General features: G+C 45.8%; 1 protein-coding gene across 5 annotated transcripts in view; it reads right to left on the minus strand.

Annotated features, from left to right (window-relative positions):
• dock4 (dedicator of cytokinesis 4) overlaps positions 1–16,042 on the minus strand; it is a 440,672-nt gene that overhangs the window by 56,473 nt on the left and 368,157 nt on the right. For all 5 annotated transcript variants that reach the window (XM_038780165.1, XM_038780167.1, XM_038780164.1 and 2 more), the window contains 2 exons: positions 6,529–6,612; positions 785–904 (listed from right to left, as the gene is read on the minus strand). In XM_038780165.1, the coding sequence (XP_038636093.1) occupies positions 785–904; positions 6,529–6,612 (204 nt within the window). The remainder of the gene's footprint in view (positions 1–784; positions 905–6,528; positions 6,613–16,042) is intronic.

Here is a 16,042-nt window from a genome sequence, read left to right on the forward strand (position 1 = left end):
AGCTGCCTAAAGGCGAGTATCAGTGCAAAAAAGATTCTACACAAAATGTCTGCTCCCAGGCAGCCGGGAATAGAATCACAAACCAGCAGCTTTAAAGCATAACAAGAAAGGAAGGAGAGGGACCAACAGACATCACGCAGCACACTTCATAAGAATATTATTCGGCAATCTAGCAGCACATATTTCAATTTGCATGCAAATTAAATTACATAACTCTCCATTCTGTATAAATTTACAATGCCACAGAAGACCAGATGATCACAGAAGAAAAATGATAGAGGTCAAGTGGAGCAGACAAATTAGGAATAGCGAAAAGAAAAAAAAAACATTGAAAGAAACAAAGTAATGTAATTTTTCATCAACAATTCTTCTCATGGTTTTAAAGTGCATTCCCACTTGTCTGTACGTTAAGAATTATACAGGGGAGACACCACGGGAAGACAAAGTGAAGAAGTAAAGAGTTGAAGAAGTCTGCTGATTGTCTGAGAGCAGTGCATAACAAATCAAATACAACTTCAATATTTACAACACTACAGTTATTATTCACCTTTAGAACAGATCAATAAGCAAGTTGCTGAAACAAGTCTCAAGCCTTTTAAGATATTTAAATATTGATGTAGTGGGGTTAATCAAATATTTTACCATTTAATAATGACATGACACAGTCAAAGTTTAACTCGCTACCGATATCGATCAGACCATTCAAAAGGCACATGGATCATTAGATACGGAAGTACTGATGATGGAATTCACTTGATCAGTTTCTTGCTGCGAGGGTTCATACCTGTATCCCCAACCTGGACTTCATCACATAGAACTGATCCACCAGCTTCTTGTGCAACGGTCTCATGTCTTGGGGCACAAACTTTTCATGCACAGCCAAGCCGTACTCAAGGATATGTGCCTTGAACACAAACAAGTGAAAGTGTGTTAGTAACCTGAAAAGAATTTCAGTTATCTGCATTTTGATAGCTAACGGGCATCTACTCTTTTTACATTTGCTTTCTGAAAGCCTTTTTCTCTTGTATCTGGGAATTGAACTCCACCTGAGCTGGATAGCCGGACAGATACAGCACATGGCTCATGCAACACCACAACTAATTAGTCATCAGCCCCATTAGTTGATAATGGTGAGTAGTGGACACCAGTGGCATCTGCAGAGCGCTGACTCGGTGCAAATGGGGCAGCAAGAATGGCCGTCTGAAAGCAACTGGGAAGGCGCGAATGCTGTACAGTCAACAGCAGCAACTCAATGTTTTCATAGGGAGCCAGAAGAAACACGTTTTTTTTTGCAAGTTCTTTCACATACAGTGTTTAAAGTACGTTGATATTTTCAGGGAGAGCTGAAGAGAATTCTGAAAGAGCCAAGATGACTGACACTAAATTTTGTACAATATTTGCACCACCACTAGATGGCTTTAGTTCACTTTGTCAAGAACATAACCATGATAGCACATGAACATTGACAGAAACCTTCATCAGTTTAAATTAATTTGTTGACATTTGCTTTCATCTCGCAGTATGTGCGAAATATAATTTGAGGCAATTCTGGAGTGAAAATGACTGTAACAAATATCATGTTGTCACTGCGTAGGGGTAGGCAAAGGGAGAACTAGACTTTAAACACCTACATGAATTTATAATGCTCTGTACAAACGATCAATCAAGATGGCCACCAGTTCGGTTCCTGGGAGTGACATTGGTTTAATAATTCAATACAGAAATTCTTTAATAATTGATGTAAGAAATCAACTGAATACTTTGTTTGAGCAGTGTATTTATTCAAATGGGGGTCTCTCAGTGAAAGCATTTTAACGCAATCTGCATTTTCTCATGTCAATCCGGCATATACCATCGAACCAAATGTGAGCACTGGGACATACTGGGTTATATTGCTGAAGAAAATGATTACATTCACTGCTGTGTGGAACTAAGTATAGTTTTAGAAGGTCAAGCTCTTTACCTGTTGTTATTGCTCCTGACGTTCTTGAAGCATTTTTATTCTGTTAAAAGCACTTTACAATTGCAAATTATTGTTGTGCATAAACTTGCGGCATTCTCTATATGTCTTTTATTTTGGAACATAGGTCTAGTAAGGTATATGAGGTATCTCCAAGAATAGAAAATGATGCGGTTGCAGCTTCATGTCTGTTTGTAAAAAGTTTGAATGGGCCACAAGAGTGAATGGCTCATTGAAAGAGTTGCAACTGACCCCATGGGCTTTCGTTGGCTCCATGGGAGGGGTTCTCTCCTTTGCTCACTAATGCTTGGCCCCCACACCATTATAGCAGGATGCAATGGGATGGGGATAGGGATGGGTAAATGACCACCTTCGTGAATCCAGATCACAATCCCAGCCTGAAACCGCAGGTGGACCTATAGCTTCACTAATTAGTATGCAGACATACCTGCTCTAAGCTGTACTTGTGTCAAGTTTCACTCGGGTGTGGCGAATTCCCAGATGTGCCCCATCTCCGTTAATGGTCCTATTTGGGAATTGCCGAGGTTCTATTCCGACAAGACAATTCAGATCGGAGGTAACTGGGTCCTATTCCTGACCTAATCTGTGACCCTTCTGTCATATACCCACTTTGATTACTTGAAACTTTCGTTAGGAATGCTGCAGACTTTGTGGGCAACTGCTACCAGAGACAAATATGTGGCTTAGAAGTGATATTAAGTTCATTTTTTTAAAAAAAACAAGGATTATGAAAATGGCTGCCCAGAGTGAAGCTCAATTCCAGCACAAGCTATAGAGTCAAGGAGGTCTACAGCACAGACGCGCCCTTCAGTCCATCACGTCTGTGCCGGTCATAAATAACCATCTAACTATTCTAATCCCATTTTCCAATACTTGGCCCATAGCCTTGTTAACCTGGGATCACAAGTGAACATCTAAATACTTCTTAAATGTTATGGGGGTCTCTGCCTCCGCCACCCTTTCAGGCAGCGAGTTCCATATTAAAAGATTTTTCCTCACTTCCCCTTTAAATCTCCTGCCCCCACCCTTAAATCTATGGTCCATGATTACTGATCCCTCATAATTTTCTACATCACATCATGTCTCCCCTCAGTCTCCTCTGCTTTAAGGAAAACAATCCCAGTCTATCCAGTTTCTCTTCATAGCTGAAACTCTCCAGCCCAGTCAACATCGCGGCAAATCTCCTCTGTACCCTTTCCAATGCTATCACATCCCTCCTGTAGTGTGGATTCCAGAACTGCATACAATACTCTAGCTGTAGTCAAACCAAAGCTTTATACAGTTCCAGCATAACCTCCCCGCTCTCAAACTCCATGCCTCGGCTAATAAAAGCTAATAAATGCAAGTGTACTATACGCCTTCTTAACCTCTGCATCCACCTGCCCTGCTACCTTACAGGACCGGTGTACATGAACACCAAGGTCCCTCTGATCCTCGGTGCTTCCCAGGGTCCTGTCATTTATCATGTATCGCCTTGCCTTCCTGGTCCTTCCCCAAGTGCATCACCTCACACTTATCCAGACTGAATTCCATTTGCCACTGATCAGCCCACCTGACCAACCCCACCCGTCTATATCCTCTTCATGATTTACCAGCCCACCAATTTTTGTAATCTGCGGACATACTGATCAACCCTCCGACTTTCATGCCTAAATTATTTATATAAACCACAAATAGCAAGGACCCCAGCACTGTGACTGAAAGAGACTTGGATTCAAGCATGGGTGAATACAGACCAGATATAACTTGAAATTTAGAAGGATGAGGGGGGATCTTATAGAAACATTTAAAATTATGAAGGGAATAGATAGGATAGATGCGGGCAGGTTGTTTCCACTGGTGGGTGAAAGCAGAACTAGGGGACATAGCCTCAAAATAAGGGGAAGTAGATTTAGGACTGAGTTTAGGAGGAACTTCTTCACCCAAAGGGTTGTGAATCTATGGAATTCCTTGCCCAGTGAAACAGTTGAGGCTCCTTCATTACATGTTTTTAAGGTAAAGATAGATAGTTTTTTGAAGAACAAAAGGATTAAGGGTTATGGTGTTCGGGCCGGAAAGTGGAGCTGAATCCACAAAAGGTCAGCCATGATCTCATTGAATGGCGGAGCAGGCTCAAGGGGCCAGATGGCCTACTCCTGCTCCTAGTTCTTATGTTGGGTTATGGGGATAGGGTGGAGGTGTTGACCTTGGGTAGGGTGCTCTTTCCAAGAGCCGGTGCAGACTCGATGGGCCGAATGGCCTCCTTCTGCACTGTAAATTCTATGATAATCTATGATTTGGGCAGCACGGTAGCATTGTGGATAGTACAAATGCTCCACAGCTCCAGGGTCCCAGGTTCGATTCCGGCTTGGGTCACTGTCTGTGCGGAGTCTGCACATCCTCCTCGTGCGTGCGTGGGTTTCCTCCGGGTGCTCCGGTTTCCTGCCACAGTCCAAAGATGTGCAGGGTAGGTGGATTGTCCATGATAAATTGCCCATAGTGTCCAAAACTGCCCTTAGTGTTGGGTGGGGTTACTGGGTTATGGGGATAGGGTGGAGGTGTTGACCTTGGGTAGGGTGCTCTTTCCAAGAGCCGGTGCAGACTCGATGGGCCGAATGGCCTCCTTCTGCACTGTAAATTCTATGATAATCTATGATGTTCTTATACAAAGGTGGAGAATATATAGGGCCGGGTTTTTCAGAAGGCAGGGTTTCCCACCCAGCCACTTGAACAGTCAGTGCAGAATCCATTCATGATGGTCACATCATCCATGCAGCCATTTAAAGACCCAAACAGTGTTAACTGGCTGGAGGCAGGACTTCGTCCTACCTCAGAGAGCTGCTGGCCAATCAGATTGCCGTAGCAGCGCCAGCAGTGGCCAAGGCTGGGACTACCAGCAATCTTCAAATGCGAAACTCCAGAGTCCACGTACGTATAGGAGATGTCACAGCAGGTTAGCACTGCTGTCTCACAGCGCCACAGTCACGGCCTTAGGTGACTGTGTGGAGTTTGTACATTCTCCCCATGCTTGCGCGAGATTCCTCCGGGTGCTCCGGTTTCCTCCCACAGTCCAAAGATGTGCAGGTTAGGCGGATTGACCATGCTAGATTTCTGCTTAATGACCAACAGATAGGTGGGGTTACAGGATTGTGGGGGAGTGGGCCTGGGTAGAGCACTCTTTCAGAAGGTCGGTGTAGGTGGGCTGTATGGCCTCCTTCTGCACTGTAGAGATTCTTGGACAATGGTGAGGCTAAGGGGGAATGGGGGTCGTGATGGAGATATGGGAAAAGGAGGGAACACCTGCAGGGAGCAGATGGAGAGGATGGGTGTCCTTTGTAGAAAGGGAACCTTGAGAGAGAAGCTCCTGCCTTTCCGAAGCCTGAGCAAGGTGACATGCTGCATTTTCTCCTGCCCCTGAACTCCTCCCGCCAATCGGTGGGAAATGGCTCATAAATGGTGAATAAAGGATGTCATTGGGGATAAGGTCCAGTGAGGCACCCTTGGTCCCACCCACCTGCCTTAGAATTGCGGTCACGTCAGGGTTTGGAAGGAGCTCGGCGGAAAAGACAGTTTTCCAGGTCCCCTGCCAACAAACTCACTGTGGGGACTGTACAATTCTTCCCATGGAATATCCTATCCTGTGGGGCAGTGCATGTGCAGGCTATTTAAAATTTGAAGAGTGTGACTCAATGTTCTGGCAGTCAAAGTATTGGCTGCATGAGGGGCGGAATTATGTGATCCTTAGGACTGGATTGGCGGAAACAGTATTTGCTACTCCTGTCCTACGTTTCCAAGATTCCAGGAACACAAGTTAAAGGTAGGGTCGAATAATTATCTCTGGTGTTGATCACAGGTCACTCACAGCTTTCTTAATTGTTTTCAGAGTCAGGGAGGGATGTCACAGACATCTGCCCCTGAAATTGGCCAGCCATGCTTCCTGGGCTTTTCTGTCTCCCACAGGAATAAGCGTTGCGGTCGGCGTGACCTTGCGCCCATTCAACTGACAGGGCGAACATCAGTGAAGCTGATGGTCTTTTCCTTCACCTCCTCTTAAAAATTGTCATCTAAATGAAAATGAAATGAAAATCGCTTATTGTCATGAGTAGGCTTCAATGAAGTTACTGTGAAAAGCCCCTAGTCGCCACATTCCGGCGCCTGTCCGGGGAGGCTGGTACGGGAATCGAACCGTGCTGCTGGCCTGCTTTAAAAGCCAGCGATTTAGCTCAGTGAGCTAAACCAGCCCCGTTAAATGCCGTATGGTAAATCGGCAGCACTACTTCATGACATGCCAAGATACTGGGACAAAGGGTGTGGGTCACAACTGCTGGAAGGACAATTTAAAACAGATATCAAGAAAAGTGGAGGCACTTCAGGACAGTGATGCAATGGGGAAACCGATGCGGGTTTTCATTTTGCGGCCCGAGCCAAGTTGGTCGAATTGCTTCTCTCATCAACCTTGCGATTTGTTTCTTGCTAATATGTGGGTCACTCGATGCTTTGGTTTTAACATGAATCTAGTATCTGGCGCTGATGAATATTTGTATTCTGGGGTCGTCAGTGTGTATTACCTGTTCAAACATCAGTTCCCTCAGGCGAGAGATTTTCTCCCCATCCTCAGGGTGGTTAAGAATGTAGTCCTTCACAAAGAATGCCTGCAACAAAACAAAAGGACACATTGCTCCAAGCTGCTTTCTTGCAGTTTTGTTCTCCCAGCCCTGCTCAATAACCTCCCAATTTGCAAACTACCTTCAAATACGTTTGCGGCCTCGAAACATTAACCACAACTGTCAAGCTGCCAGGGGAACTGATCAGAATTAAAAATGGAAACGTTTAAAATGCAAGGATTACAGTTTAAGCACCCACGAAGAAACACAAGAAAGCATATTATGCAAATTAGATACAATTAGGTACTTGAAGGATGTTTGGGATTATAACAACCTGTTATTATGGGCAGGCGGTGGGGTTAGAAGGTCAAATCTGTCTGTAACTCTGAATTATTTTGGAAAAAGAAAAGCTCTTGGCATTTTTAACCAAATAGAGAACTATCTTCCTTTCTCTCCACCCCCAATTTTCTCTCCTCGTGAATTGTTAAGGTATGATTTCACAGTCGTTGCATGCACCCTTACATCTCCGAAACAGGCATATCACTTGTTTGCGCCTAGTGTGTTTTTCCTGGTGTAAGACTGTAGGGACTTCACCTTAGAGCCTGACCCCGTCATTGAGCTTGTACCGCTCAGCATGAGTTGCCGGATAATTATCAGGATTGGGGGAGGCCAGCAATGAAGTCTTAGCTACTACTCTGGTGAATTTAGCTAATCTAAATAGGTTTTTGGATCAATAAGGGGATCAGGGGTTATGGGGCGAAGGCAGGAGAATGGGGATGAGAAAAATATCAGCCATGATTGAATGGCGGAGCGGACTCGATGAGCCAAGTGGTCTAATTCTACCCCTGTATCTTATGGTCTTATCTAAAACCAACGGCTTTCTGGACTAGCATAGCTCAATAAGTAACAAATTGAACCATTTTTTCCCCATAAGACCATGACATAAAACATAGGAGCAGAATTAGGCCATTCGGCCCATTGCGTCTGCTCCGCCATTCAATCATGGCTGATATTTTCTCATGCCCATTCTCCTGCCTTCTCCCCATAACCCCGATCCCCTTATTAATCAAGAACCTATCTATCTCGGTCTTAAAGACACTCAGTGATTTGACCTCCACAGCCTTCTGTGGCAAAGAGTTCCACAGATTCACCACCCTCTGGCTGAAAATATTCCTCCTCATCTCTGGTTTAAAGGATCGTCCCTTTTAGTCTGATTTATGAGACACTTGTGGATCAAGAGCATTACTTCCAGACCTTTTAATATGTTGCACGATATACACTCTAGGGAATGACATGGTCTGCAAGTTTGCCTCTGTTTCACTAAGGATGAGCCTCGCCCCAATTGTTCCCCTCTGAACACAGAAAGCTAGCAAATACAAAATTATAATCTGAACTTGCTCCCCAAATATTATATTTAGCACTCAAACAATGACCTACTCAAGTTATATACAAACCATAAACAATTTGGCTTTGTCTTAGCTCATCAGCTGCCGAAACTCCCATCCATGTTTTTATTAAACTATTCCAATGCTCTCCAACTGGGTACTTACCTTGGGCCCTCTGTACACTTAGTCCACCATAAACTGTTTAACGCCTCATTCAAATGACCACACCACTCTCAGCACTGCAGTGGAGTGTCAAACTTGATTTTTGTGCTCAAGCCCTGAATGGGGACTTGAATGTGGGACTTTGTGATCATTTATCCTTTGGGCTAATAAACTGGTTCTGGGTCATGTTAATTTTTTTTGAACACCCCCCCACTGAATTTCTGCCATTTGACCTATTCACAGGTTTGCCCAGTTTTTTGTGCAGGTTCTCTGCCTCATCACATTGAAGTCAGCCTCACCCAAATCCAGAACCTTTGTGGCTATTCCACATTTCGCCCTTTCAAATACAATGTGAACTTGATCGTATCATGACTACTATTAGGTAATGTTCGCGCATCATTGGGCTTTTAACCAAGTCTGATTAAATGTTCAGTACTAAATGACGTGGCCCAGCTCCTTGTTCTTTGACCTATTGTTACATTCCACACGAATTCACCACCTTCCTGACATACGCTAGTCTGCTTATCTCCGTCTAAATTAAAATTAAAATCCTCCATTTAAACCACACTGCCGTTGCTACATCTAATCTCTCTATTTATACCACATCACAGCTACTGCTAGAGGGTCTAAATACAACTGCCTTTGCAGTCTTAAATCCTCTTCTATTTCTTAATTCTACCTATAAAGTTTCCACTGCCTGTTTACCTGTTGTTACATCCTTTCCTCTGAAGTCATTTCATAGAATTTACAGTGCAGAAGGAGACCATTCGGCCCATCGAGTCTGCACTGGTCCTTTGAAAGAGCACCCTACCTAAGCCCACACCTCCACCCTATCCCCGTAACCCACTAACCCCTCGTAGCCCTTTTGGACACTAAGGGCAATTTAGCATGGCCAATCTACCTAACCTGCACGCCTTTGGACTCTGGGAGGAAACCTGAGCACCCGAAGGAAACCCACCCAGACACGGGGAGAATGTGTAGACTCCGCACAAACAGTGACCCAAGCCGGGAATCGAACCTGGGACCCTGGAGCTGTGAAGCGACATGCTAACCACTGTGCCACCGTGCTGTCCATATTTGCATAAAATGCACTTATTTGGATCACATAACCTAAGCCGTCCTGTACTAATGTTTTTCTCACATATTTACTTCTGCCTACTGGTTGAATTGCTTTACATCTTTTTCCCTTTCTGACCATTACTGTACTCTTTCTTTTTGTTTGTTTTTGAACTGTTATACTTTATCCACCTGAGCAGTCTAATTTAAAGCCCTTGTGGCTGCCCTATTTATTCTGTTAGGAGCCTGGTTCAGGTGGTGTCCATCTCACCGGTACAGATCCTTCCTGGCACAATACTAACACCAGTGTCCCATGAAATAATTCTGAGCCAACAAGATTCAAATAGAGAGATCTGCTGCACATGTGTTCGCTGGGGACAATTAGAGGGATCTGGGGTAGAGAGACAGTAAACTCTAAAAGCCCGAGTTAGTAAGGCTATTAATCAAAAGCGAACAAAGCATGCGGGCTCATTTCTAGAGGAAAAGAATTTAAAAGCAAACAAATTAAGTTAAACGTGTTTTGCACACTTGGGAATACAAATGAACTCCGCTAATAATAATCCTTATAATAAAAGGATTATAATTTTTAAAAATGTAGAAACACTGGAGTAGGTGCAAAAATGATTTACTGGAACAATATCAGAACTGAGGGATTTTGCCCCTTGGGAATGACTGAAGAGACTGGGGCGTTTACTCCAGAGAACAGACAGAGGGGAGAGCGAATAGAGGTTTTTAAAAATACAAGATTTAATGGGGCAGATGTGGAGATGATGTTGCCACTTGTGGGGGAGACGTGAATGAGGGACTATAAATACAAGATAATCACCAGTAAATCCAATAAGAAATTCAAGAGACGACTTCTTTACCCAGAGAGTGATAGAATGTGGAGCTTGCTCCTACAAAGGTGCAGTTGAGGCACCTGGCAAAGATAAAGGATTTAAACAGAAGTCAGCTAAACAAGAGGAAGAAAGTTAGGTAAAGATATGCTGATGGGGTCAGATGAAGGTGGCTAGGAAGAGGCACACACAAATGGTATGGATCACATCTCACAAGTTAATTTTAAAACTATCATTCCTGCTCTACATGGACCCGTGGTCTGGCAACACATCAATTTCAAAATTCTCAGCGTTGTTGATAAATTCATCTATGGCCTTGCCACACTGCATATGGATTTTTGCTCTTCACCTAACCTGGCCTCTTGTGAATCCCCAATTTCCTTAGCTCCACTATTGGCAGCCATGCCTTTAGTGACCTAAGTGGCAGAGACACAGGTTCAATTCCGGCCTTGGGTGACAGTCTGTATGGAGTCTGAACTTTCTCCCAGTGTCTGTGTGGGTTTCCTCCGGTTGCCTCTCAGTCCAAAGATGCGCAGACTAAGTGAATTGGCCATGCTAAATTGCTTCTTAGTGTCCTACGAAGTGGGGTTATGGGGATCGGGCAGGGGATTGGGCCTAAGTAGGGTGCTCTTTCAGAGGGTGGGTGCAAACTTGATGGGCTGAATGGCCTCCTTCTGCACTGTACGAATTCTATTAAAACATTTCAGTGACCCAGGTCCAAAGCTCCGAAATGCCTTGTCAATCTCCATCTCCCGACCACTTTCCTCCTTTAAGACCCAACTTTAAAAAATATATATTTTTATTCAGGAATTTTCCATTTATAATACATTCATAACAAAACAAACATCTCAAACAATGGATATAACACTGAACAATATTACAGAAGCACAACCATATAAAACTCATCTGAAAAGAGAAAAACTCCTCCCCCTCCACCCATTAACTGAACTCACATGACCCCCCTCCCAGCTCCAAAACCCCAAACAACTGACAGCGGCTAAATCCTTAAAGGAAGAAATGAACGGCTGCCGTCTCAGGTAGAAGCCCTCAACTGACCGCCTGAAGATGTAGGTGACCTCCAGTTGCCAAAAGTCCATCAGGTCAACCAACCAAACTGAGGCGCTGGGCAGAGTAGGCAACCTCCTGCCCAGCAGAACTCACCTCCAGGCCATCAAACAAGGCTAAGGCGAGGGCATCTGCCTTCACCCCAATTTGGAGGCCCGGCGAGTCCGGCACCCCGAAAATGGCCCCCCAAGGGCTCCAGATAGACTTGAAGAATCGGTGACTTGGTGCTGAAGAAGGAGATCCAAAAGCATACCAGCTTGGGACACAACCAGAAAGTAAGTGTGTGGTTGGCCAACCCCCGAGAACACTGCTCACACTTGTCCTCTATCCCAGGAAAGAAACCACTCATCTTTGCCTTAGTCAGGTGAGCCCTTTTTTACCATCTTAAGATGAAGCAGGCCAAGCCGTGCACAGGAAGACGTGTAGTTCGCTCTGTGGAAAGCCGCCCTGCCTCATCCAAAATAGGCCCCAATTCCCAATCCCACTTTGTTTTCACCTCATCCACCGCCCCGCCGCCGCCCCCCCCCCCCCCCCCCCCCCCCCCAAACAGGATCTGCCTGTAGATACCTGAAATACTACCCCATCAGACCCTGCTCGAGAAAGGATCCTGCCCATCAGAAATGGGGGCAGTGCCACGGGGCATGGAGGAAAAGCCTTTGCACAAAATTATAGATCTGAGGGAAAACTGAACAAATTCGTCCCAGAAAGTCCAAACTTCACCGACAGCTCCTCCAGGCTGGCAAACTGTCCCTCCACAAATAAATCCCCAAATCTCTCAAAGCCCCTTCCCTCACCATGACCCAAGCGTGGCATCTAATCTCAACAGCTCAAATATCACAGATGGGGGCCAACCTTGACATGGATTCAAGCTTAAAACGCTGCCTAAATTGCTTCCATATCCTTAGGGTGGACGCAAGCACTGGGTGTGAAGACTTTCGCGTTGGAAAAATGGCAGTGAGACTGTCACCAACGCACCCCAAACTGGAGCCCCTAAACAAACTCATCTCCACCTGTCCCCATATGGAACCCACATTACTGCGTCATCCCAGCAGTTTTGCAATATTGGCCGCCCAATAATACAAGAGCAAATTGGCCAACTCGCCCCCCCCCCACGCCGACTGCCTGCCCCTGTGCAGAACTGTCCTACGGATCCGTGGGATCTTTTCCGCCCGTATAAAGAATGCTACCAACCTTAGAAAAAAACGATTTAGGGAGAAAAATGGGAAGACACGGAAAAGGAAATAAAAACCTCTGGAGGACCTTCAATTTAATAGTCTGGACCCTGCCCACCAAGGATGGGTGAAGGGTTTCGCGCTTTTGCAAGTCAGACTTAACCTTACTCACCAGACTAGTGTTGTTCAATTTATGGAGTGGGGCCCAATCGTGGGTCATCTGGATTCCCAGATACTAGAAGCTAAATCTAGCAAGACAGAAAAGGCATCACCCCCAAATTGGCTCCCTTCCCTGCGGGGATTAACCGGAAAGTATTTGCTCTTATCCAGATTTAATTTGTACCCCTCAAGAGTCAAAGCTCCTCAGTAGTTTCATTATTTCACCCATAGTGGGGACAGGGTCTGGAATATAAAGCAGCAGATCATCAGCATACAAGGCCATGCCTATGCTCCTTCCCTCGCCATCTTATCCCCCTCCACTGACCTGAATCTCTCAAGGTAATAGCCAAGGGTCCAATAGCTAAAGCAAAAAAGAGAGGGGATAGTAGATTCCCTGGTTTTGGACCCTATTCAATAGGATGTACCCCAAACTCGGTGTTAGTACAGATGCGAGCCGTGGGGGCTCTATACAATAGCCAAACCCATAAACTATATTTTTACCCCAGACTGAACCTCTCAAGAACCTCACAAATGTATCTCCACTCCACCCTATCAAATGCTTCCTCAGCCTCCGTAGACACAATCACTTTGGGCTCGGAGCCAGCGGAGGGGAAACAACCTTCCACAGCCGCCGAATATTGGCCAACAATTGTCTACTCTTGAAGAAGCCCATCTGATGTTATACAATCACCCCCACAAGACAGGGCTCCAGCGGTAATGCCAACACCTTTGAGTCCACATTCTATAACGGTATAGGTCAACATGAGCACCACAGTCCGTGCGGTCCCTATCCTTCTTCAATTTAAGAGAGATAGAAGCCTGCAAAAGTGTAGCAGGCAAAGACCCCCTTGGACAAGGAATCTGTCTACCATCAACTGACCTGCAAGCATAGATAGGAAACCCATTGGAGCAGGGAGCTTTACCTGACTGCATCAACCCAATACCTTTCAGTATCTCCTCAGGGTTTAACGGGGCCTCCAACTCTTCACGCCTCTCTCCCCCTACCACCATAAAGGCCAATTCATCTAAAAATGGCGACATGTCCAGCCCCCCTCTGGGGGCTCTGAACTGTAGCGGCTCTTGTAAAATGCCTCAAAGGCGCATTAACTTTCCCTGGGGCGGAGACCAAGCTGCCACTCGAATTCCTGACCTGAGAGATTTCCCAGGAAACCACCTGCTGCCTCAGTTGATGGTCTAAAAGATGCCAGACCTTCTCCCCACATTCATAAAAGAAAACCTCGAGCGCCGCAGCTGGCTCACCGCTTTGCCCGTGGATTGCTGATTAAACAGCGACGGCAGCTTCTTCCTGCTCACCAGGAGTTTCGGGGAAGAATCACACAAACACCTGCGTTCACCTCAAGGACAGCATCCAGCAACCTCTGCCGCCCAACCTTATTTCCCTATCCATTTGTGCCTTATAGATTACCTCTCCTTTAATAACTGTGTTCAAGGCTTCCCAGAATGCGGAGGGGGAGACAAACTCATCCTTATTGAACTCCTCCAAAGCCGTAGACATACGCAAAACCCCTCATCACCAGTAGGGTGGCATGGTGGCACAGTGGTTAGCACTGCTGCCCCACAGCTCAGGATCCCGGGTTCAATTCCAGCCTCGGGTGACTGTCTGTGTTGAGTTTGCACTTTCTCCCAGTGTCTGCGTGGATTTCCTCCGGGTGCTTCGGTTTCCACCCACAGTCCAAAGATGGGCAGCACGGTAGCATAGTGGTTAGCATCAATGCTTCACAGCTCCAGGGTCCCAGGTTCGGTTCCCGGCTGGGTCACTGTCTGTGCGGAGTCTGCACGTCCTCCCAGTGGGTGCGTGCGTTTCCTCCGGGTGCTCCGGTTTCCTCCCACAGTCCAAAGATGTGCGGGTTAGGTAGATTGGCCATGCTAAATTGCCCGTAGTGTTCTAAAAAGTAAGGTTAAGGGGGAGTTGTTGGGTTACGGGTATAGGGTGGATATGTGAGTTTGAGTAGGGTGATCATTGCTCGGCACAACATCGAGGGCCAAAGGGCCTGTTCTGTGCTGTACTGTTCTAAATTCTAAATGTGCAGGTTAGGTGGATTGGCTACGCTAAGTTGCCCCTTAATTTCCAAAAGGTTAGCTGGAGTTCCAGAGATGCGGTGGAGTAAGTAGGGTGCTCTTTCCAAGGGCCGGTGCAGGCTCGATGGGCCGAATGGCCTCCTTCTGCTCTGTAAATTCTATGATTCAGTAACACTGCATCCAACCTCCACGATAGGTACTGAGTGGGACCCACCTCCAAAACCAAATCCACCAAATGTGGAGCATGGTCCAAGATGACAATGGCTGACTACTTTGCCTCCTTCACCCATGGGAGCATAGAAAAAATTGATCCTGGAATAAACCTTGTGGACCGGAGAGCAGAACGAAAATTTGTTGTCCCATTCTGCTTCATTAAGCCTAACAGCACCTTTCCAACCCCCGTTAGAGCCAATGACTTAGGCTGAGGATAAAGTACATTGTGTAAATCTTCGAGAGCCAGTTGGATATCCAGATCCAGAATGGAAACCAACAGCTTCCTAATAAATGCACTATCGTCCCAATTCGGGGCATATACATTGACCAATGCCACCAAGGTGCCTGCCAAGCGTTAAGGAATGGGTAAGAGACATTCCAATTAGATGTCTCATTGATGTTAAGTATCCAATAATTGACACTGATTTGTAAAGGGGTCACAGGTGGCTCTTGAGGCATGTGGTGTGGTGATAGAGTTTTGTACAGAATGTATTCAAGGGAAATAAAGGTGAAAAGGAGCAAAACTCTTGACTCTTTACTCAACAGCAGCCAGAAGCTATCACCGGACTCAGTAACCATCACGTACCTGCCTTAGGGTTCTGCCATGGTCTTGGCAGCCAAAAAAAGAACAGTTTGTTCATCAAAATCAGTGACCCCCCCAACCATCCCCGTGCTCTGCCGTCAAAGCCCGAATAAAATATGAAATACCTGGTTTCTGCAGTCTGGTCTGATTTCTTACCCGCAAATGAGTCCCCTGCAAAAACACCACATCTGCCCTTAGTGAGCAGATAAACTCTACCAATTTTACTGGGCCACCCAGCCCCCTTACAGTCCAGGAGACCAACCAAATCTGGGACCTCCCACCACCCCGCCGGAGTCAGCCATTTTAACTGAAAGGAATTATCAAGCAACCGCCCAGAGATTATAGGCCCGAAGCCCACCTAAGATGGCCAAACGCACTCATAAAGTGAAACAAAGAGTCACTGTCAGTAAACTAACCTTCCTCTCCCCACCTCCCTCCCTCCTCTCCCCTGAACACCCCACCCAAATATACATACTCATTACAAGAAAATGAACAATACCCCCTCTTAACCAACTCCAACAAAACTAGGATGCTAGGTTCACTGAACCAAGAGAAAATGGATAAACAGGCTGAAGCACCTCCCCCCTCTCGCTCCCGTTAGCAAGCTAAGTTTACTGCTCGTGGAGTAGCCCCCATACAAGGTAAACAAAAGGAAAATAAATGTTAACCCCCCCCCCCATCAACAAACATACAACAACGTGAAAAGAAAAACTATTTTACCCCAAGTACAAAGAAATACCAACAGATACATACACATTGCCCCAAAACCCTTCCCCATCTAAAACAATAAAAGTCCCCACTGAGCTC

Source organism: Scyliorhinus canicula, chromosome 20, assembly GCF_902713615.1.
Source record: "Scyliorhinus canicula chromosome 20, sScyCan1.1, whole genome shotgun sequence".
Lineage (NCBI taxonomy): Eukaryota > Metazoa > Chordata > Chondrichthyes > Carcharhiniformes > Scyliorhinidae > Scyliorhinus > Scyliorhinus canicula.